Source organism: Myotis yumanensis, unplaced genomic scaffold, assembly GCF_028538775.1.
Source record: "Myotis yumanensis isolate MYYU_CA2020_CCGP unplaced genomic scaffold, mMyoYum1.0.hap1 SCAF_4, whole genome shotgun sequence".
NCBI classification, from domain to species: domain Eukaryota; kingdom Metazoa; phylum Chordata; class Mammalia; order Chiroptera; family Vespertilionidae; genus Myotis; species Myotis yumanensis.
This window is the reverse complement of record NW_027223755.1, coordinates 1,086,415-1,110,119: the sequence shown is the minus strand read 5'-3', so window position 1 is coordinate 1,110,119 and position 23,705 is coordinate 1,086,415. Positions and strand designations below refer to the sequence as shown.

Genomic DNA, 23,705 nt, shown 5'->3' with positions numbered 1-23,705 from the left:
CAGGACAGACACTGGTTATATTGCTCTTTGCTTTGTTGCGCTTCACAGATGTTTCGTTTTCACAAATTGAAGGCAAGACCTTTCACCAGCAAAAAGATGACCACTCGGGCCAGGTCAGAAACAGCCCACAAGGCCGAGTGGGCCCTGCCCTCACAGAGCGGCCAGGCCAGTGGGGAGGCAGCCCGCTTGTCATGTTTTTTCAATGGTTAATGGGCGGTAAGGACTGTGCTAGACCCATGGTTGGCAAACCGCGGCTTGCGAGCCACATGCCGCTCTTTGGCCCCTTGAGTGTGGCTCTTCCACAAAAGACCACGTGCGGGCGCACATGTACAGTGCAATTTAAACTTTGTGGCCCATGCACAGAAGTCGGTATTTTGTGGAAGAGCCACACTCAAGGGGCCAAAGAGCCGCAGTTTGCCGACCAAGGTGCTAGAGCAGTGGTTCTCAACCTTGGCTGCACATTAGAATCACCTGGGAATCTTTTTATAATCCTGATTTCTGGGCCTCATCCTCCGGAAATTCTGTTTCTTTGTGATGGGGTGGGGCCACAACATTAGTAACAAAGAAACAGAATTTCCGGAGGATGAGGCCCAGAAATCAGGATTATAAAAAGATTCCCAGGTGATTCTAATGCACAGCCAAGGTTGAGAACCACTGATAGAGGATCTCCTGGGTGTAGGGGTGACATAAAATACAGGACACCTGTTAAACTCAAGTGAGAGATGGAGAATAAATGTTTAGTGTGTCCCAAATACCGCATGGGACACATTATACTAAAACTATGTTTTTCTGAAATTTAGAGATGGCATGGGGCACACTTCCACCCAGATTCTGTTGTTTAGCTGACATTCGAATGTAACTGGGCCTCTGGCCACGTGGCAGCCCTTCCTGGTGCCCTCGAAGCCTGGTAGAGCTGCTGGCCTGGGCGGGGTAGGTTCCCCAGCTCAGTGCAGGTTCCGATAACACAGAGGGTGGAGTGGAAGGAGGGGGATGTGGGTGGGAGGGTCGGAAGCATGGGTCCTGCGGCCTGAACACAGGCCTTGGGCAGGAAGCGGGGAGATGAGAGCTAATGCTCGGACAGACTTGCTGTTCCCGGTGCTGTCATGCTCTTTATGTGCATTGTGCTCACTGAATCTCCAGACTATGCTCTGAGGTTGACTATCTTGTCCCCATTTTACAGAAGAGAAAATGGAGGCTTAGAGGACGAGTCATGTGGCCAAGGGCCTGCAGGCACTAAGGGCAGAACTGGGCTCCTCAGCCAGCCGCTCCCTGTCCCATCACCACTGCGCAAGTCCTGAAACCCTACATGGCCCAGAGCCTTGTTTGCTACAGTAGATGTTTGGACTTCCCCGAAGCCATGGAGGCCAGACGCAGGGGGAGAGCGGGTCTGTCCTTTGTTTTTAAAGATCCCTGTGGCTGACCAGCCAGAAATGGAGTGGAGGGGGCAGGACGAGGCCGTCTGCTGCAGTACGGGCGATATGAACAATGCGGCCCAAGTTAAGGGCTTTTTCTTTGCCCTATGAAAGGTCTTTAATTCCTGTTTTCTAATCTCTCTGGGACCTGGGCCCAATGCACCTTCAAGGCAGTAGGTAAACCTAAAACACTTAAAAATGTCAAACCTAATTAAACCCAGGCTTCTCTAATGAAAGCTGCTTAGCCCTGAGCCCTGCTTCGCTTCAGGTGCGAGTTATGAAAACTGCCAGGGAATTAATATCATGGAACCAAGTTGCCTTTTGTTTTGTTCTTTTCCAGTTTGGCACTTCCGTTTCAGCCGAAAGTACCCACCCGGCCTGAACAGGAAGAATGGATTCGCTGACAGTACCTTTTTTTTAAATCAAACAAAACACGTAGGTTGCTACCTAGATGTGGACAACTTTGTTAGCACCTCAAATGATCCTTCAACTCAGGTTTGATTGCCACTAAAAACTGTATTTACTTAAGACTGTATTTTCTATTGATGTACTTAAGTGCCTAAGTTGAGAAGTATTTAAGGTACTTGAAGTCAGACTAGTTTTGCTGGTATTTAGTAAAACAAAGGACAGGAATTTTCAGCACTTACATGTCTAAATGTCCACCCGAATCCACGTCTGGGGAAAGGGCCATCTCTGTTACCTGCCTACCTGCTATTTTGCCAAGTTCATCATGGGTTCACTAGACACGCTCAAGACCATTGCTTCCCCTCCCCCACCCCCTCCACGCACGTGCTCCCTCTCCAGGCTCACACCACCTGCGGCAGTCTGCCCGGCACAGGTGGTGTCGTGTGATAATGGGGCCCTCAGCTCTGGAGCCAAACTCCTTGGGTTCGAATCCTGGCTTTAGAGCAGCCAAGCTCCATAAACTTAAGCAAGTTACCTGTGACAGTTCTGAGGGTTCGACAGGCAGGCCATGTGCTCAGCGTGGGGGGGCTGCTGCTGCAGCTCTGCTCTGTCCGAGCAGACACGCCCCCCTTTGGGAAGAATACCCGTCCCTCAGTGTGTTGATGAGTCAGTTATTGGTTAGCAGACCAGGACTTTAAATAATCATAAGTATGTTAAAGAAAACACAGGGCAAGGTGGGTAAAAAGGACAGAAAGGTAAGAATTGCATCAGAGACTTGAAATCTATAAAAAATAATCAAATGAGCATGTCGTTGAAAACCATAACATCATAAAATAGTCCTTAGTCTGCAGATGAGTGAGGGTCTTCCCATCCTGAAACACCTATTTTCAACCTGTTGTGCTGTTTCTTCACCACATCTGTAACTGGTACTCTACCTTTGCGTTTGTATTTGTTCCCTACAAGTCATGCAGTGTGACTGGGAGTTAGCGCAGGCCTCACGGCGAGGTCTTGGAAGGCTGGAGCTGGAACTGGCTCTGGAGGCGCCCCTAGTTTTCAGGTAACTCTTTTGCCTGCTTGGGGCGCTGAATGCCTCCCTTCCTCCGGGAGTCTGGAATTTCCATAGCTACAGCTTTGGTCTGAGCCTCAGGCAGGCTTCCCTGGGCAGGCACTGCATGTGTAGGAGCCTCTGCGTGGGTTCCTTCAGCTTCCAGGTGACGGGGCTTCTCCCTCGTTGATCCTGTGGAATATCCTTTCTCTGGTCCTCCAGCGAATCACTGAACGTGTGGGTAGCTGTGGGACCTGACAGTGTCCCTCCTTAGCACCCTTTGTTCAAACTGCTCCCAAAAGGCTCATCCGCTCATTAACCCAGTAGTCTTTCTTCGTCCACAACATCTGTCAGTGATCTTACTCCAGCTTTCCTCCTCCCCTCCTGCGTTCATTCAGCAGACCTTGCCGAGTGCCTGTGGGCAACTGTGCTCTGGCACATCAGTGCGTGTTCCGAGCAGCACATGGTCTTCGGGGAAGACAGGAAGCAGATGGTTCACGCTGACGGAGTCCTGTGCTGTCGGCGGCATTAAAGGGGAGATGCGCTTCAGAACGGTGAGCGTGAGTCAGGAGGGAGGCCTGTGGAGGGAACATCACAGCAGGAGGAGGTCTGTTTGGATAAGAGCCAGAAGCAGTGCACCCAGCAGAGAACAGCTCATGCAGATGTGTAAAAAGCCATTGGGCCCTGGCAGTGTGGCTCATTGGTTGGGTGTCATCTGTACACGGCGAGGTCTCCAGCATGATTCCTAGTCATCTGATGCCCAGCAGAGGGCATGCAAGAGGCAGCCCCAGCAGCAGCATCTGCCCCCAGCAGCACCACCACCTCTGAGCTTGGTGACAGGCTCTGGGCCGGCTGGTGTCCATGAACAGTGCCTTTCTTCAGTTTTATTTTGAGTGTCAAATCCTCAACACTCACTTCTCCTGTTGTTCCTTATGGAGCTTTACTTCCAGCTGGTGTGGAGCTCATTTTCTCTGCTGGGTCAAGGCGTCTAAACGCTCCAGGCGGCAGTGACTGAGGAAGGATGCGGTGGGGACCCAGGGATCATCACTGAGTCACACACGGCCCTGCCGAAAGGCACAAAACGATGTGGGAAACATGGGTGGCACCAAAGAATTTATTGTAAATGTGGCGGCAAGTACAATGGGAACAATCGTCATTGAAAAGGAGCTAGAAAATGACGCGTTGAAAGCTGTGCTTTTCCCGCCACCTCTGTCGTGGCGAGCACCAAGGTCCACGTCCTGAGAACCTCCCCGGGACGGTCCGTGTTCACATCACTTCACGGCTGTGTCTTCATCTGACATTTAAAGCAGTTAACCATGAACTTCAGTTTCAATTATTCTCTGTTTTTATCAATTCTGTAATGATCTGTAGAATCTTGTCATCTGAGTGGGAGAAAAACACCATGAGCAAATTCATCACTGGCTAGTTTTCCAATGTATCCACAGGTAAACCACAGGTATCCCTCATTGAAAAACGCCTTTACATTAAAATACAAAACGAACAACAGCAACATTCACTATGAAACTGCAGACGCCTATGTAACCTGTCGCCCTTCACGTGCTGTTTTAACAATTGGAAGAGACGATGCGATTCGCTCAGTCCTTCCAGAGGCGTCACTGACCACAGCTCCCTGAGACAAGGCTGCTAGCTGTTCCCTGGCTCAGTGCGGAAGCTCCCGTGTCTCCATGTTTATCCCAGCACCCCGCACACAGGGAAGCCCCACAGAGGTGCCAATGGGAGTGACAGACCCGCTACACAAGGATCCACATTCCAGGGAACGAGACAGACAAGAGGCCACGGTATTTGCTAAGGTTCTGTTAACAGCGGCTTCTCCGAGCAGCTGCTCTGATGCTGTGACTTCCGAAGACTCCCAACCGCTCTCTAGGTAGCTAAGGTGACCCTGCGCAGACTGAAATGCTCTATTCTAGATGCTTCAATACGAGAAGGCGCTGGGTTCGCTGGCTACAGCAGGAATTCTGATAACGGGGCCCAGGGCCTGCCAGTTAGGTTCCTGGGGAGCGGTTCTGGGGCGTTCAGAGGCATAAAAAACCACTCGATACAAGGGGAATAGTTTACACAAGAGAATAATTAGGTTTGAACAACTGTTTATGAGTCAGATGGAACTCAGCATTAAATAAATTTTATTAAACGATTTTTAATCACCTGGAATTTAAGACTTCAGTGTGCCACCCAGTGTACTCCGATACTTAAAAGCATACTGTTTCCTACCTACATTATAATCACACACTTACTTTCAAGGGACATCTTAGGATTTTCAAGCTTTTTTCTTAGAACAGAATCAATGAGAACTCTCAGCTGCTTGAAAATGACGGCTATCTTTACAGGGGCCTGTTGGGAGGAAGTGATCAATTGGACAGAGTTAATCCTGGGAGTGTGAATGTGTTTACATAAATCAAGATAAGCACGTATACCTTCCGCTCTGCTCAGCACATCCTGACTAACATAGAACATTATGGGAAAAACACAGGCAAACCACTTCCTGTGGCTAAACTATGCAAACTTCAGTTTCCTTGTTAAGTATCCATAAACTTGACGAAAATTTTAAAACAGCTTCACTGAGGCACAGTTTGCAAACCATCAAGGTTCACTCCCTGTTGAGTGTGCTATTCCGTGATGTCGGGGAGCCCACCGCTGCGCCGCTGTCACCAGGGTCCCGCGGCAGGACATCCGCACCGCCTCGGCCTTGGCGATACTGCACCCCCTTTCCAGGCTGCATTTACCATGTACTGGCCTCTCTGGTCTTAGACAAGCCGCTGCCTGGCACAGCACAGGAGAAGGTCGCTTAGTTTAAACGGGTCACGGAGAAATAACCTTACTGCTGGTAGCATTGGTAACCCTAGTTTTTCCAGAGAATGCGACAACATGCAGTGAAAGCCATGAACCTATCTCTTCATAGGGGTGCAATGCAGCGGGAGGAGCGGGAGGCTGAGGGCCAGGCTCTGGTTTAACTCTTCTCTACAGCACCCTCGTGCCATGTAGGAGGTCCCTGACTTCCCCCTGAGCTCCGGTGCGGATCCTCAGGAAGGGAACTGGCAAGGCGAGGAGGCGTGCTCTCTGGGCGCATCCACGTAAAGGCAACCAGTGAAGCGCACACCCGGCAACTGTAATCGTTACTGATGATAGGCAAAGTCTGTGGTAGCAACAGAACCTGAGTTTCAAATTTAACAGATTTAAAACCAGACAGACGGGATAAAATAATCTTAAGTCAAATTATAGGAAAAAATGCAAATGCCAAAATTTAAAAACAAATCCACCTCCACGGCACAGAAGTAGGACCCGAGTGCGAGCAGCGCGCTGGCGCAGGCGTACCTGGAAGTGGATCCAGCCGTCCACGGAGAGGAGCCGCTCGCGGTGCTGCACCTCGATGTCCCCGCCGAACAGCAGCACCGGGAAGGGGCTGATGAGCGTGGTCTCCCTCAGGTACACGCGGGCGTACCTGACCTGCACACGGGGGAGGAGGGAGCCGTCAGCTCACGCCAGCATCTATGCATCTGGTTCACATGAGCCCTTGTCTATAATGTGGGCACATTTTCAGTTATAAGTTCTGTGAAGCTGCATGTTTACATTCTCATGTGCATCTTTTTTTTCCCCCATGTATAGGGCGTAATGTCACAGGAAGGCCATAGTATTCTGCCTCTGTGAGGAGTAAGCCCAAGTTGCTGTTGGATGTGTTGTACACAGAGAGCCATTCTTCAGGCGCTCTGCTCTCTCCACACCCAATCATGTGCATCCTTTGCCAACTGTACAGTCATCGCCATCACCCCCTGTGCACTTAGCCCCTTAAGGACATTTTAACATTAACTGCAAGGCCGAGTTACAGGGCAGGCAAAAGTGGGCCTACAGCTGTGTGTACACGAATCACAGGGCTTATTCTTGTTATTATTTATTACTTATCGTAGTGTTCTCCATTCAAACTGTAACCCTACCTTTGCTCCAGCCGTGTGCCTTGAATAAGTGCAACTATCAACAAGCAATTTTATAAGGCTAATGCTGTCAAACAATTAATAATGCAAAAATGAAATGATGATTAAGTTTCAATGTTCAGCTAATGCCATTGTTTTACATTAAGGTCGATGATATGCTGGGAGTTGTTAAGCCAGTACTTGAAAATCTGGATCCTCGCTACTTGAACAAACTTGGCTTCTGTCTTTATTTCACGTAGAAAAGATGATGATGATCATGTAGAACCTTAATGTTTTCTTTCATTAATGAATAAGAAATGAACAGCTCGAACAGCTTGCACCCTCACTTGTTATGACTGACTTTCAGCACAGCGCCCTGCATGCTGGCGTTCAGAACGAGCACCCACCTTCTCCTGGTACAGGAGCCACCCGTAGGTCTGCAGGTCCCGGTTCACGGAGGACGGGTGCACCTGCGCCTTGCCCTGGGCCGTCTCCACCACGCAGGCCAGCTTCTCGGTGATGTCCACGGACTTGGTGCAGAGGATCTTGCCCACGCTGTCCGAGAGCCCCGCGGCCAGCACCGCCTTCAGGAGGGCGACCTCTTGGAAGGAAAGGGTCTGGGTGGCCTTGCTTCCTTCCCAGCCGTTAGAGGTGGACGCCGAAAACCCTGCTGCCTTCACCAGCCTGATCAGCTCCTGCTTCACGTCCTAGATCGGTGTAGGTGGAAAAGAGACGCGATCAGACCTGATTAAAATAGAGACACTGCCAGATAACCTTGGAATTCAAATTCCTGTTTCCTATCAAAACTGGGAAGATGGGGGATGCTTTAGCTTACTGCAGCCCAGATTACATTAGAAAGAAAAAAAGATCCTGGAAAGTCAAGGATCGATGAGTCATCTGTTACCACCACCCTGGGACCTGAGTCATAAAACACATGCGTGTCTGCCTGGGACTGTTCCCTTCACTAGTGATTTCCCTCCGATGCTCCCCGTGAGGACGGTCACACAGAACAGGAGGGAGAAGCCTAGAGGAGTCCGGACCCGAGACTGCAAAGGGCCTCTTCATTTGTCTCTGGGAACCTCACCTTCATTCCCTAAGAACTTCCACAAAGTTTATTGATGGCAACTTCATTTCATCTGCAGCTGTGACCTACCATCTTTTTCTACCTTTGATAGTCCAATCAGCTAAAATTCTACAGGAAGATGAGCACTTTTCAAAGCAAACAGCATACAAGTGATTAAAAGGTGACGTTTACATCTAGGATTTCCTTTAGGTTTCCGGTTTGGGCCCAAGGGACTTTGCATCTAGGGAGGGAAGGTCAACAGACAGCTGCGGTCCACGCAGCCCAGGCGGAGAAGAAAGGCTCTTGGAGGAAGGAGGCGGAGGCGTGGACGCAGACTCAGCAGTGCTGCGGCTCCCGCACCGCGTCCCCAGCCTGGCTCGGAGGGGCTGTGGCTTCAGTTACCCCTTTCTCCGCTCCGAGAAGGCTTCTTCCACGGAGGAAGTCCCTGCTATCACCCCCGAAGTGAGGTCATAAAAAGTAACGGCCAGATTAATGGGAAGAAATGTTTCTCAACCGTTTACAGTACGAGCACAGAATAGAGGAACCAGGTGAGACGCACCCACAGGTTACTGTCAAGATACTTTTACGGCGATGGCACTAAACACCATTCCCCAAGGGCCAGGAACAAAAGGTAAGTGTGCGGAGCCCTGCCTGTCAGCATCACCTGTTTTTTCACTTTCACTGCACACACGTCCTCTCTGTCCTCCCACACAGTCCAGCCTGAGCCTCTCTGTTGCTCTTTCCCAAGAGCAGACTGACACGCCTGCTTACAGCCAGGGCCCCGCACACGCTGCCCAGATGCCCTCCCATGGACAGCATCCCACACTGCAGCCAGGGAGCTGCTGACAGGCAGGGACATGTAAGAATTTCATTTCATGGAACCAGAGCTCTTAGGAAAGTGAATGCTTCCTAGCCCGGAGCATAAAATGCACGTCGTCCCCAAAACAAGGAAGCACGAAGTCTGCTTGGGCTGCGTGGCCAGGACTCGGGAAGCCTGAAGGGGCGCCCCTCTCACTGTCCGAAAAAGGGACAGTCTGATTAAAAAGCACCCACAGAGGCCTGGAGCACGGGAACCATGTAAGCCACCAGCTTCGTGACCTCTATGAGAAGCAGCACTCCCTGATCACCGGGGAAATGCTGGGAACCGGCTCGTTACGGAAACTGCCAGGTGAGGGAGCAGCAAGCTTCACCCTCATGTCCCCGTACAAACGGTGCCTCAGGGCTTCCAGGAGCGGCTCAGGGGCAAGTGCCAGCTCTCTCCTAGGCATTTCTTCTTCCAAAACCAGCGGTCACTCAGCCACGCCCCGAGTTAGACCTGCGGGAGACTCACCTCCAGGGTGAGCAGGGACGTTCTGTTGAGAAAGTTCCTCCGGCAATAAGCCACCTCAGAGCGAGGGCCGCCTTCCTGCCGCGCTTTCTTCCACCTACACAACAAAATGACCAAGGGCATGTGTCTTCCTTGCAAACTCTCCTTCTCAGAGGTACTAATCAAAGCGTCTTTAAATTAGAATCATTTAAGAAGAGGAGGAGTCTTGCTTGTAGGAGCCACCAACTGTACTTAAGAATTTTGACCGCCCGGTTGCATGGCTCAGTGGTTAAGCCTTGACCTATGGACCAGAAGGTCACGGCTCAATTTCCGGGCAGGGGCACATGCCCAGGTTGCAGGCACGATCCCCAGTGGGGGGCATGCAGGAGGCAGCCGATCAATGATTCTCATCATTGATGTTTCTATCTCTCTCCCTCTCCCTTCCTCTCTGAAATCAACAAAAATATATTAAAAAAAAATTTGACCAAAAGACATTGTTTTCTGTTTATGCATAACAATAAATTAATTTCAAATACAAGGTAATACACATATATTAATATGAAGTACATTGTTCTTAAATTTTTGAAAGGATTATAAAACTATGAATCTATAACATAACTAACTATACCTTGAAGGATGATATAACTAAAAATAAAACTTTAGCCAGGACCGGTTTGGCTCAGTGGATAGAGCGTCGGCCTGCGGACTGAAAGGTCCCGGGTTCGATTCCGGTCAAGGGCATGTACCTGGGTTGCGGGCACATCCCCAGTGGGAGATGTGCGGGAGGCAGCTGATTGATGTTTCTCTCCCATCGATGTTTCTAACTATCTCTCTCCCTTCCTCTCTGGAAAAAATCAATAAAATATATTAAAAAAAAACAAAAACTTTAGAGATGGATTTAAATCCTTTTAATTAAAGGCTCAGGCAAATTTCTAAAAAGGAAATCGCCCCAGGCTCGACAACACCCCGAGCAGCTCTTACCCTAGATACGCATTGTAGATGGTCAGGTGGTCGGAATTGGCCGTCGCCAACGCCGACTTCGCCAGGTCCGCTTCATCCTTCCTGCCGATGGGCGTGGTAAAGGGAGACTTCTCGGTCATGACTGCGGCGAGCGTGGCCTACCAGAGAGCAGACCGGCGTCACAAAGGGAGGCCCCACAGGGGTCTGCGAAGGGGCACATCTAACAGCCGCACTGCAAGTGCACGAGTCCTCTTTCCAGCACCCGCACGCCCTCCAATCCCACAGTCGCTGACACACTTTCCTTTTAGCCGCTTTTGTTTCATTTGATGGCATTAAAAAAAGTCACTGACCTTGTATGTAATCTCTGTGAGGCAGTATCACCAGAATCAGAGATAAAAGAAACGGAACGGTCGAGTGAGCTGTGGTCTGTCACAGTGAGAAGCAATCCCAGAATCACAGCTCAAACATCTCGACTTGAGCCTGAATGCCCACTGCCTGCCACGCTCCTTAAATACAGGCGGGCAGAGCAGGCTGACGCGGTTCGTACGGGAAGCGACACAATAAGTAACAACACAAGAATCACCTGGTTTCCGTACTCACAACTGTAAACCTACTTTTGCCCCGCCCTGTACTGTTAGGGTAACGGGGCTACAGGACAACCCACTTGCTGCAGCCCTTCGGGTCGGCTATGGGGCTCTCAGCACCATTCTGGTGAGTTCCCATCCCTGATCCGAGAGGAAGTCAGCTCCCTGTTCGGAGAGCAGCCTGGGTGTGCTATCCAGGAGCGGCGCAGTGGAGAAAGCTGGAGAGCTGAAACTGCCCGGAGACAAAGGAGCCCAGAGAGTCCAACACAGGCTCGAACCTGGTCAACTCAGGGGCAACTTGAGAACACAGAACTGTTGGTAATGCTGGTGCTAGGGTCACAGGCTTCACTTTAATCTACAAAGTGTGATGCCTGTGGCAGTGAAAGCACAGAGCCATAACCAGAAAGGGAAGGGAGACAGCTCCTGATTCTATGTAGGAAAGTCCAATGGGTCAGAGCTCCCAAGAACCATGGGACACAGCGACTTTCACCTGGGGCACCGCACGGAGGTTTAAAACGTTCTTAGGCACTGACTTTCCCCCACAGATGGTCCAATATAAACAGGACAACAGCCAACAACAGCCACCTGGGGGAATAAATCAAACCCTACCCACCCTCCGTCGGGTCAGCACAGTACATTGGGTGCCGCAGGATTTAGTGATTACTTTGTATGTGCCAGGAGGTGAACAAGGCTGAGAACCACTGGTCTACGACAGCTTCAATTAAATAAATACTTCCAGTGGGGTGTTTCCTAGACAAAGTTTAGACAAGCCAAACCCATGTATAAAACAGTGCCTATAGCATGTGTAAGTGGATGGATAAGTATGTTTTCTTGTATGTAAGGTAAGTATTAAAGTCTCATCAAGCCTGGTCAGTGTGGCTTAGCTGATTGAGCATTGTCCCATGTACCAAGAGATCGGCAGCTTGATTCCCGGTCAGGGCACGGGCCTGGGTTTCGGGCTCCATCCCCAGGAGGGAAAGTGCAGGGAGTAGCCGATCGATGACTCTCTCTCGTTGATGTTTCTATGTCTCTCTCCCTCCCCATCCCCCCCTCTAAAAATCAATAAAAACATATTTAAAAAATTATCATTAATCATTCAGACCTCCTGCATTTTAATGTCAGTACTGACATTCATAATTCAGTTAAAAATTAAAAGTTAAAAATTATTCCCAAACTTCATGATTTCTCTGCCAAAATGATATTGAAAGTGAAGCAGCAGCAGCAGCAGCGTGGTTTTTCTTACCACGGGGTCCAGGCAGCCGAATATGGCTCCGAAGATGAGCATCTTGCCGATCTTGACGTTCACGGGCAGAGCTGCGAGGTGCTGGCCCAAGGGAGTCAGTTTCGGCTCTGTCAGTTCACAAGCCCCAATTTTTCGGAGCAAGTTCATTGCGTTGCTGATGACTTGGAGCTGAGGAGGGTCTAAGGCTTTGGAGAGGAAATCTTCAGGAGAACCCAGATTGCACTTCTACAGATTGAAAACGAGCGACAGGGTTTCCATGAGCCAAAGGTCAGACAGGAAATAACTGTGAGTTACGTGAAATTCTAAGAGAACAAATGCCTGAGTAAGGATACACTCCTCTTTTTTAATAACTGGCAGTGTGTGCATGCGAGTTAACGGGTGGGCATGTGGATAAGACCTTCCAGTCCATATTTTTAGTTTCTTCATTCCTGATTTGTATAGTAAAAAATGTAAGAACTAAAGGTATTACAGACCTTTCAGACTAGGAAGCCCTTGGTTTAGGTCAGGGTTTCTCAGTGTCAGCCCTGTTGTTGTTCTGGGCCAGATCACTTCTGTTTTAGGGGCCTGTGCTGTGCACTGTAGGTTTAGCAGCATCGCTAACTTCTACCCACGAGATGCCCAGAGCATGGCCTACTCTCCCCCGAGTCTGACAACCAAAAGCGTCTGAGGACACAGCCAACTGTCCCCAGGTGAGAATGACTGGTGTAGGGTGTGAGGCTGTGTTTAATCCATATAGTACAAGGGCCTGTGGCAGAATTAAAGCACAGGGGCCTCTTTATGAAAAGGTAAGAGGGGGTTCATTTAAGCCAGTGGTTCTCAACCTTCTGGCCCTTTAAATACAGTTCCTCATGTTGTGACCCAACCATAAAATTATTTTCGTTGCTACTTCATAACTGTCATGTTGCTACTGTTATGAATCGTCATGTAAATATCTGATATGCAGGATGGTCTTAGGCGACCCCTGTGAAAGGGTCGTTTGACCCCAAAGGGGCCGAAATCCACAGGTTGAGAACCGCTGATTTAAGCAGAACATCTGGAGCAACACAAGGAAGATAAGTTTAGGTCTTCATTTCTTTTCTAGAAGGCGGTGAAGAGTAAAAAACGGATCTGCGTTCCTGAGGGATTACCATAATATGAAGACATAATTCCTCCAAAGGCACACGTAAGATTTCAGGGACAGAATACTCCATAAAGCCTTCAAATCTGAAAAATAAAATCACAGCAATTACTTCCCGCACTGGCCACGCGCTGCCCCGACCTGTGTGTCTCCACCTCCAGGCTGGGCCGCACGTACCTCTCTCGCGTGTACATCCGGAAGCAGAACCCGTCGCGCACCCGCCCAGCTCTGCCCTGGCGCTGCAGAGCGCTCGCCTTGCTGACAAAGGTCTCCACCAAAGAGCTCATCTGGCTGCTCTCGTGGTACCTAAAGAAATGCGTAAGGTTGAGGAAATGTATGTGGATAATTGACTTAAGTAAAATCTGAAAAAGCCAAAATATTTGACTCTTAAAATTAAGTTGAAGATAGGCTAAAACATGTCCATTATCATTGTGGACCAATATTTTCCAACTTATGTTTCATATTTCTACAATTTAACAAGCATCACATACTAAATCTCATACGACCAAATTAAAACTCGGCACAAGAGGAAACCCTGCCTAATTTACCCTTTCCCAAATTAACCTGACCATGGAATACTTTCTCTTTTAGTGGAATGTCTATTAATTATGCACAAGAATTATTTGAAGTTTGAGAAATGCCATTGTGAACATAATTCACCTTACTTTTCACAAGATATAGTTAAACCCTGAAAATACTTCTTCTACAGCTTAAAAATCAAGAGCGCTCTCTCTCTTTTTAAATATATTTTTATTGATTTCAGAGAGAAAGGGAGAGGAAGAAATAGAAACATCAATGATGAGAGGGAATCATTGATTGGCTGCCTCCTGCATGCCCCCCACTGGGGACCGAGCCCGTAACCCGGGCATGTGCCCTGACCGGAATTGAACCCAGGACCTTTTCTTTTTTTTTTTTTATATATTTTTATTGATTTTTTACAGAGAGAAAGGGAGAGGGATAGAGAGTTAGAAACATCGATGAGAGAGAAACATCGATCAGCTGCCTCCTGCACACTCCCCACTGGGGATGTGCCCGCAACCAAGGTATATGCCCTTGACCGGAATTGAACCTGGGACCCTTGAGTCTGAAGGCTGACGCTCTATCCGCTGAGCCAAACCGGCTAGGGCGAACCCAGGACCTTTGAGTCCACAGGCTGACGCTCTATACACTGAGCCAAACCGGCCAGGGCTCAAGGGCTCCCTTTGTGCTGGATAGTCACACCCTTTCCAAGCAGCGCCACAGCTCCTACCCAAGGGACAGTGTCTATAGGGTCCCAGGCAGCTAAGCGTCTCATGTAGAGTCTGATGAAGAGTCAGCACAGGTTGCTTTTGTGCCACTCGCTGACCCAGGCACTTTCAACCCTGAGACTGTCCTTTCCCCACTCACACCTGAGGAAGCTGACGGTTACTACTGATGGTTACGTTACTGGCTCAGACTGTAGAGCAAAGATTTAAGTCAGTTATTCCAAAACCCAGCTTCTTTCTTATATTCCCACAGATAACGCTTTCGTTTAACAATTTATTTTACAAACACACATTTACAAAAACGCATGTTCTGAAAATTTTCTAAAAGGAGCAGCCGCTGGCTACTTATGGGAAAACCCGTGACGTGAAGTTTGACATCGGCTCTCAGACATTTTAGTTCCCCGTTTGCTTCGGCAGAATCAGGACACCTGGAACTACCCTCCATGATTCTGTGACTCTCCTAAGAACTCAAGAGCCGCAAACTCTTTTCCGGTGAAAAGTGTTTGGCTTTGGGGAAGTCCAACTTACTTATTTTCTTTTGTTCTTCCAGTGTCGATGACAAACACCACATCTGGAATTGTGATGCCTGTCTCTGCAATATTTGTTGCTAAAACAATCTGAAAATAAATAAAAAGCCAAATATTTAGTAACAACTTCAGCAACGTGCTATAATGTAAACCACTTTAGAGTCTGAATGGATGAATTTAAAAAGGGAATTTCAACTTTATAAAAATTCACAATCTATTACTGTGTAATTTTAATTTGCTCTAATTATAATTAGTCTCACCACCTCGGTTTGATAATTAAGTTACACATTCTAATTCTTCAAAAGTCCCCTTCCCTTAATTCTAGCTAGTCCTCTGAGAAATGCCATGCGCAGAATGGGAAACTGGTCGGAGCAGCTGGGTGACCGAGGGCTCTCTAACGGGCTCTGAGAACTCCAGGGTCGACGGCTGCACTCCTGTTGAGGAGAAAGCGAGGCCCAGTGTGTTGCCAAAGGCCGCAGACAGGGAGCAGTTCAGTGACGAGCCAGGCCCCGCACAGAGCCAGGCTCCTCCTGGAGCGCTGGGTCCCCACAGGCCCTGCCCTGTGCTCCTTCCCCTGACGAGGGGTTCAACATCTGGAAAACTCCCTCTGCCGCATCTCTCTCCGTTCAGAGTCCCAACGAGACACAATGAAAGTGCTGAGACTCCCCCCACCTAATGGTCTATGTATTATAAAAAAATCCGTGTGAATAGCCTAGAAAACAACCAAGAATTCTCCCTGGACTCCTAGAGCTCCTGACACCCAACATCCTTCATGATGCCTTCTTGGGGGGAAAGCAGTGATTTTCCTTCTCACAGGCAACACCCATGCCATATTATTCAACCACCATGCCTCCTACAAGTCCTGTCCCTTCAGTAACACATGATGTACACTGAGCGGCCAGATTATTATGACCACCCCATCAGTACTTCATTGACACTTCCCAAAATACTGAATATTGAAAACTTCCTAAGCAAATACTCTCAAGGTTTTATTATCATTATTTGCATAACTAACTCACTTCATTGTACTGATGGGCGGTCATAATAATCTGGCCGCTCAGTGTAAACGTTCCAACACTCTAATTTTCACTGGGTTCACGTCTGCCGTGCACGGTCAGACTCCGAGGGAGGGCACGCACACGTGCGGACTGGACTTTACCTTCCTGACTCCCGGAGGAGGGAGTGTGAACGCTGCGGCCTGGTCGTGGGTGGAAAGGATGGAGTGCAGAGCTATCACTTTATATCTGAAAGTGAAAATCACAGTTCTTAGCAGGAGCTTCTCTTTAGAAGACACTGCAAAGAATAACAACATTCACTTGCACATTGGAGGCAACTTTAACATTTTTACTATGAAAGGTTTTAGACACACACAAAAGTCTGGATAATGGTAAATGAAACCCATGTAGTCATCAGAGAGAAAACATTTACTAGGAATGAATGATGTGGAACACAGGGTTTCCAGGACTTTTAAGTGTCCTGATGTTCATGTGGAAAGCATGACGGCAGCAATACGTGTGTGAGGGCGAGGAAGTGCAACCCTGGTGGGGTGGGTCCTGCACACCCAGGCGGCTGGGGAGGGAGGCGGTCAGCATCCTATTCTTACCCACAGAACTCCCTCCGCTTAATCATATTAAATGTAGAAATTGTACCTAAAACTTTTTGTAGATGAAATGCTGTAATAGTGATGTTACACAAAAACACACTTGCTTCCCATGGACAGCTTCAGCTCTGATCAGGAGTTTTACTGCACGAAACGCTTTTCTATTTTAAAACCACCAGGGACGGAGTAAAGATCGGCAGTTACCGTCCAGAAGAAAACCTCCTGTCAGCCGACAGCAGGTCGTACAGCTGCTGAATGTGGGCGAGGCCGGGCAAGAAGATGAGCACTGCTCCCTCCACATTCCTGAACTGGGGACTTCTGTCTGTGATTTTGAAAGATACGATATTCAAAAGAAGAAGAGAGATAAGGAACAGCACGTAAGATATTAATAAAATGCCTCCATTAACAGAAGAAGTTTTATCAAAATAAACGGAGACCCCTGAGAAATCGGTTCGGACCTAAATACGCAAGAAGCTCCAAGATGAGGTCCAGGTTGATCTTGTGAGGGTTCATGCAGAGGAGTGCGTGCTGCGTGCGGCTGCTGTACTTCTGGTAAAAGGGACTTAAGCCAGCACCTGCTCCCGTCTGAACTGGGATGTACTCCTAAGAGAAACACAATCAGAAAAAGACGGACAAAATATTAAGTATTATTATAAGACAAAGAAGGAGAAAGATTGGCATTTTTCTCATCACCGCCATTATAGTTTACACCCGCCTCATTCTTTCTAGATATTACTGTGGTTGCCGAGTTCCAGTCACCTCTTTTGAATACCTTTAATCTTCTGAGTCTTTAGTTTCTAATTTCTATCTGAAGCTTTAGGGAATGATTTTAGTTTTTCGCTTTCTTGGTTTATCTGCTTACTTGAGAGAGAAAGTAACTCTGTGCTTTCTTCAGACGGGTAATGTGTGAAATATCATGGATACAATGAAAACATAGAGAACAGTACCACTGGCCAAAGGCAGGATAACTTAGCTCTGTGGCATTTCCAAAAACGTGTTTGAAACTAACTCTCCAGGGAGAACTGTGCTAGCCCTGGGCAGCTTCACTACAGAGCTCGCCTGGCTCACGCCAGGACGCGGGCTGCCAGGAAACCGCCAGCCAGGACCCCGTCTGCCTCATCCTAACCACCTGGGGGTTCAGGGGAAGAAGAGAAAATCATTACATGTTTACTCCTCAGTAACGGATCAATGATCTGAGACAATAAAAGTTACCTCTGACTTTATGGTCCTTGATTTTTTCATGTGTTCCAATGTGGCCCATAACAGTGGAAGAAGAAAAAATAACATAAACCAAAAACTAGACTCTATGAAACAAAGATGAAATAAATGGCCTTTAAAATTAGCTTTTAATCATTTCTATTCCTCTTCTACCAAATTGTACAGGAATTCTCTGTGCCAGCATGATTTTAAAACTCTCCTGGCAGGTTGTGTTCTGGTAGCATTATCAGTTGTCTTTCAGAATGTTTTCTTTTGCCGGCCAGTGTGGCTCAATTGGTTGAGCACCCTCCCAAACAGTAAGAGGTTGCGAGTTCCATTCCTGGTCAGGGAATATACCGAGGTTGAGGGTTCGGTCCCCAGTTGGGGGCGCATATGAGAGGCAACCTATCAATGTTTCTCTCTCTTTCTCTCCCTTCCTCTCTCTAAAATCAACAAATATATCCTCAGGTGAGGATTAAAAACAAAAAGTTTTCATTTTACCTGATATTTTTTTATTTCCCCTGCTTTGCTTGTAACATTAATGGTTATTTCTTCCTCCTCCTCCAGAAATTTCTGACAATATTCTGAGTCTTTCTCCAGTACAAAGCCTGTTTCTTCTATTATATCTTCAAGATGAAAAACCTGCAGAGATTAAAGCATATAAATGGTGAACTCAAATTCATTTCAGGAAAGATCATCTTAAAGAGAACAAGGGGATTGTTCTCTTTGAATATCACTAAATGCTAACTTAGAATTGTGCCGCCCAGCACAGCCAGGTTCAGTGAGCCTGAGAGGGGGTGAAGGATTAAGAAAAGACAGACAAGAGAATGAAGCTGGGGCTGGGTGGGACGCTGCACTCTTCTGATGGAGAGACAGCGCTATGGCCTGCAAGCCGAGTCTTTATTTTATAGCCAGATTCCATGAGGCAAAGCAAGGGCGTGGTCAAGATGTTTACAACATTCTCGTGGGTTTCAAATCGACTCAATTACATTCACCTGATCAAGCTTTGTTTATTTGCTGCACCTCCTGTAGCCCCTATCACCCAGTCACGTGGGACCACAGGTTTGGACCATAATCTGTCCAAACACTGTAGCCCAGAAGTTCTCAACCTTGGCTGCACATTAGAATCACCTGAGAATCTTTTTAAAATCCTGATTTCTGGGCCTCAATCAGGATTTTAAAAAGATTCCCAGATGATTCTAATGTGCAGCCAAGGTTGAGAACCACTGCTGTAGCCGCTCTCCACATCAAATATTATGAGAAACACTTTTTCTGTATTATTTGGGAATGAAGAACTTCGCTGGTAGCAACGCGTCTGTCCCTAGAAGTCTCAGGACAAGTTACACGAGGTGTATACTTTCTGCACGTGAGCACGGATGAAAAACAGGCAACAAGGAAGCTTCGAGCCCCCCTAAATCTGAGAGGTGGGTGAGGAGGGGCTCCTTTCTGACCAGCAGCCACCTGGCTCTGCACGTGACGGTGGGTCTGAGGTGTGTTTTTTTTGTTTCTCAGGTGTGTCTTCCAGCAGATTCTCCCGAGTCAGGGCAGCAGCCACCTGACCCCCCAGGCCCCGCTGGCCCTCTAGACTTGCAGCACCTAGGAACTCCTGTCTCAGCCTCGGGCTCATCTGCTGGGTCCTCCCTGATGGGAACGAGGCTGCTGTTCACACATGCAGGCTGCAGGGGACTCACCTCCACAGGATAGCTTCGCCCTGAGATTCTGAGGATGGGGCAGTGAGTAAAGTAGGTGGAGAACTTCTCGCTGTCGACCGTGGCGCTCATGAGGATCAAGTGCAGGTCAGAGCGCTTCTGTAAAATCTCCTTCAGGATAACCAGTAAGAAGTCGGACTGGACGCTTCTTTCATGAACCTGTTAAAAAGAGAATAAAAACTAATCACATATAAGGCCTAGTAAGAGGCTAAATAAACCAGACGCTCAAGTTGAAAAGTTAACCAACACTGAAATGCAGTCAGTACATGTGAGGGAGAGACGCTGTGTGTTGCAAGTAAGACAGATGTCAGAACTGGAACAGTCACTCGCTAACACCGGAGCCCTCGAAGGTCAGCACCGAGTGACCCTCAGCCGTGGCACGAAGACTCCCGCTTAGCGGATGGCCTGCAAGCCCGTGATGAGTTAGGGCATCTCCAAATTTCACTTAGAGGCAGGTGACTCCTGGAGTTCTGCCACTAACAGAACACTGTACTGTCGCCACCAACACAAGACAGTCTGTCCACTTTCTAGAAAAAGGGGAGTCGGATCAGTAGGAATCTCACAGGGTCTCTATCAGCCGTCCAAGAAAAGATGTTTATGCCCTACCAACGGCTGTGTGACCCTGCACAGTTGTTTAACCTCTGCCTCGATTCCTGAATGGTAAAATAGGGAGAATACACCTACATTGGACAGCTGGAGGGTTAAACGGATTTACATATGTATAGTCCTTAGAACAGCATCCAGCACGCAAATGTGGTATTTACTAAATAAACCAACACGAGACATTTGTTAGAGAAAATTAAATAATTATATGTAAAGTGTCTGGCATTTATATACACAAGGAAAATGTTGGCTAGTATTAATTACAAATAGAACCTTTTTAATAAAAAATGTTTAGAATTTACATGACGACAGAACCCACTCACCTCATCTACAATCACGTGAGAGACACTGGTTAGGAGACCATCTTCTTGAAGCTTCCTGAGCAAAACACCTGTTGTACAGTAGAGCAGCCGGGTAGACTCACCGGCCCGAGATTCCATCCGGATCTGATATCCACACAAAGAATTCTGAAGGGAGCACACAGGCGAGTTAGTCTCTCACGGGATCTTCCTGGGAGCGCGGGCTAGACCGGGAGGCACGGGCTGACCTGCTCCTAGACCAGGGGTGGGCAAACTTTTTGACTCGAGGGCCACAATGGGTTCTTAAACTGGACCGGAGGCCGGAACAAAAGCATGGATGGAGTGTTTGTGTGAACTAATATAAATTCAAAGTAAACATCATTACATAAAAGGGTACGGTCTTTTTTTTTTAGTTTTATTCATTTCAAACGGGCCAGATCCGGCCTGCGGGCCGTAGTTTGCCCACGGCTGTCCTAGACGGAGCCTCCGACCACATCAACTCAGTGCAGCTGGTTACCAAAATTGTTTTCCCCTGGTCTTCAGGCTCAGACGACTGCGACATTGGTTTTATTCATTTTAAACAAGCAAAACCTTTGTTGTTTTCAGTGTTGAGACAAAAAGCTGCTCTGCCTCGAGTACCATGATTATGATAGTTTCTTATTAAATTATCTGGGAGCAAAGTATCGAGGCACGAAGGGACAGAAGCTAGAGCCGCCCGCCCATCCGGTCTGCTCTTCTGTCAGATTCCCGAAAAGCTGCGCCAGGAGGAGCAGCCCATCACACGGGGTGACCGAGGGGTCCTGCACTCACGTCTGTCCCCCCACTTTCTCCTCACTTCCTCAGACATCCCTGTTTTATTTGATACTTGTCTGTCATTCCCTTGTGTAAGTTCCTTTTAAGACAAACTGTCTTTCCTCCTCTTACATTCCATGAGAGAAACCCAAGCACTCTGCTACATGGAAATGTTTCATGCAGGGGCGCCTATCATAACGACAGAGATGGAAAGGTTAAATAGCATCTCTAGGAAGAACAATCCAAAGTAGAATTAAGCTGAGTTACATGAACTTGGGGTTCATATTTGGTTCTAACCAGCTTTCCTGGCTCCTGTATTTAGCAGTCACTCTAGGTAGGGTTTGTCTACTGGTGAGGCAAGATGCACAATAGATACTGAAGCACTTTTTCTTTTCTTTTTTTAAATTCAGGGTTTGAAAAGAGTCTAGAATTTTCTTCTACATTATTTTTCCCTTTTGCTCATTGGAAATAATTAAAGAAAACCATTCAGGAATCCATGCACAGAAAAGACCTGCAAACAGTTGAGATGTACGCTACTAGCGTCAAATTTGTATTTGTCTATAGTCTTTGAAAGTTCAATTTAGTATGCAACATATTTGAACATTCAATTGTTAAACGGAATATGTTTTCCTTCGATAGGAGAATTTTAACGACGGAATCGCTAATAATCCTCTTCACGTGAAGGAGAGAGTGGCAGGGTCACATCCATCCAACGTGACAAGGGCCTGAGATGTGCCAGTGACCAACCTACAGCAGTCACCCTCAGCCGGAGCAGTTCCCCTGGGGTCCCCAGGGCAAAGGGGCGTCACGAGCGTCACCGTTCACGAGGTGGCGGTGGACAGCTTACCCTTCCTCCAGGTCCACTGTCGCAGCCCAATTCGTCACACACTCTGGTGGCTAAGCTCACTGCGGAGATGCGGCGGGGCTGGGTGCAGACGATGTTGCACTTCCTGGTCCCCGGCTCGTGGAGAAGCAGGTCCTCCAGAAGGAAATGCGGCACCTGAGTGCTCTTGCCGCTCCCCGTGTCCCCGGCCACCACCACCACCCGGTGCCTCTTCAGGGTCTCCACGATCGCGCTCCTGTGCTTGAACACGGGCAGCTGCTGCCTCTCCCTCAGAAGGCCCTGGTACTTGGGTGTGCTCTGCAACTTCCTAAAGAGGTTCCTAGCAGGTTCCAAATCTTCTGCCTTTTCTGACTCCAAGGACAATGCAGAAAAATCCTCGTCAGAAACTAAGTTTTCCCAGGATTCCTCAGCGTCTTCAGAGCTCTCTCTCTTATCCTCGGAATGCTCCTGCTGCTGCTGCAGCTGCAGCTGCTGCTTCACTTTATTCAGAAGTTTGGCGATAAAAAGATCCCGGGGCTTGTTGGTCTCCATTTTATTTAGCTCTTCCTTTTTCTTTTCTGCATCGCTCCATTCTAGCCAGACCGCTCGGTAGGTTGGAGGAAGTAACTGGTGAACTGACTGTAAGAAGAAACAGCAGCATTACTTTCACCAACGATGGCCACCAGAACCCAATCGGTTAGGACGTAGGACAGCTATCCTCCCCCTAACATGGAATCTGTCTCTTACACTAGTTACTACTTTAATGTAAAATGCACATGCATATGATGCAAATGAATAAACAGCATGTAGTCAAGCTTCTAAACTTACTAGCAGTGTGACCTTGGGCAAATGACCTAACTTTGCTGTGTCTGTTTCTCTGTCAGTAAGTGGGCACACCCCGAGGTAAACTTCAGTTAACACGTTGAGCGCCCAGCCTGTTTTGTCTTCCGGACGGAACGATAGTGTCAGTCACCAGTGACTGACTGGGCGCTAACGTGTTAATACATGTAAAGTGCTTATTCCTGGAACACAATAAGCTACAGATCAGATGTGTCTTACTTATCCTGAGAGCTGCTACAGAAACACACAGGTGACCAATAACACATTTCTAACAGCCCCGTGAGACGCCGCAGTGTATGACACCACAGGTGGAAGCCCTTTAAGTGAACCACAGGTGGGCTCTGCGTTACCCCAACTCTGTGCTACCAGGAGCTCACAGTTGTCTCTACAACACGGACACTCGCTTCTATCAATTACCCTGAACTCGTGGAATCTTATTTGCAAAATAAGGGAAATAAAAGCATTAAGAACTTCACTGACAAAATGGAAAGAACTATTGTTCGGAGTTCCACTTACTCCGTGTCTGAAATTTTCAGTGGCTCTCATCTCCCATGAAGAAAGATATACACACCTATTAGAACAGGAAATGGGGACAGTCCCCCCAAGAGCTCAGAGGCACTTCCATCAGTACCACTTCATTTTCATCCTTCCTTAGACTGCAGCGTAAAATTGGTAGAAACCAATGTCTATAATACGTTCAAGTTGTAATACTAAAGAGAAACTCTTTTACAATTCTTAATGCACCCCCCAGCACAATGACTTTTATTCTGTAAATTAGCTTGGCTTGAATATCTGGGTCAATCAAATGTCTCAGAGTATCTGGTCTAGAAGAGAAAGACCAAGCTATGTTTAGGGGTGAGAGAAAGTAAAAATTATGAATAAGCACAAGTGAGGATGAGTCAGAAGCAGCAGTCAGTAAAGAGAAAACTGGCCCAGAGGCCAAAATCCAACACGCACTGCCGTGCACACGCAGACGTGGTTTTCTGTAGACAAATTCCGGCACGGCCACCCCA

General features: G+C 47.9%; 1 protein-coding gene and 1 non-coding gene across 2 annotated transcripts in view; both read right to left on the bottom strand.

Moving 5' to 3' along the window:
* Nucleotides 1-3,962: 3,962 nt before the first annotated feature.
* Nucleotides 3,963-23,705, bottom strand: part of DHX29 (DExH-box helicase 29) — a 35,084-nt gene continuing 15,341 nt past the window's right edge. Inside the window, exons 11-27 of the mRNA XM_070411747.1 lie at nucleotides 21,877-22,491; nucleotides 20,262-20,405; nucleotides 19,318-19,494; nucleotides 18,128-18,268; nucleotides 16,888-17,032; nucleotides 16,634-16,751; nucleotides 15,989-16,073; nucleotides 14,831-14,919; nucleotides 13,236-13,364; nucleotides 13,069-13,144; nucleotides 11,942-12,166; nucleotides 10,136-10,272; nucleotides 9,179-9,272; nucleotides 7,193-7,492; nucleotides 6,193-6,324; nucleotides 5,115-5,211; nucleotides 3,963-4,244 (exon numbers count right to left, since the gene is read on the bottom strand). Of these exons, the coding sequence (XP_070267848.1) occupies nucleotides 4,192-4,244; nucleotides 5,115-5,211; nucleotides 6,193-6,324; nucleotides 7,193-7,492; nucleotides 9,179-9,272; nucleotides 10,136-10,272; nucleotides 11,942-12,166; nucleotides 13,069-13,144; nucleotides 13,236-13,364; nucleotides 14,831-14,919; nucleotides 15,989-16,073; nucleotides 16,634-16,751; nucleotides 16,888-17,032; nucleotides 18,128-18,268; nucleotides 19,318-19,494; nucleotides 20,262-20,405; nucleotides 21,877-22,491 (2,757 nt within the window). The 3' untranslated portion in view covers nucleotides 3,963-4,191. The remainder of the gene's footprint in view (nucleotides 4,245-5,114; nucleotides 5,212-6,192; nucleotides 6,325-7,192; nucleotides 7,493-9,178; nucleotides 9,273-10,135; nucleotides 10,273-11,941; nucleotides 12,167-13,068; nucleotides 13,145-13,235; nucleotides 13,365-14,830; nucleotides 14,920-15,988; nucleotides 16,074-16,633; nucleotides 16,752-16,887; nucleotides 17,033-18,127; nucleotides 18,269-19,317; nucleotides 19,495-20,261; nucleotides 20,406-21,876; nucleotides 22,492-23,705) is intronic.
* LOC139009686 (small nucleolar RNA SNORA11) lies at nucleotides 6,476-6,602 on the bottom strand. Its single transcript, XR_011471400.1, has one exon. It is a non-coding gene; the product is annotated as a small nucleolar RNA SNORA11 (small nucleolar RNA).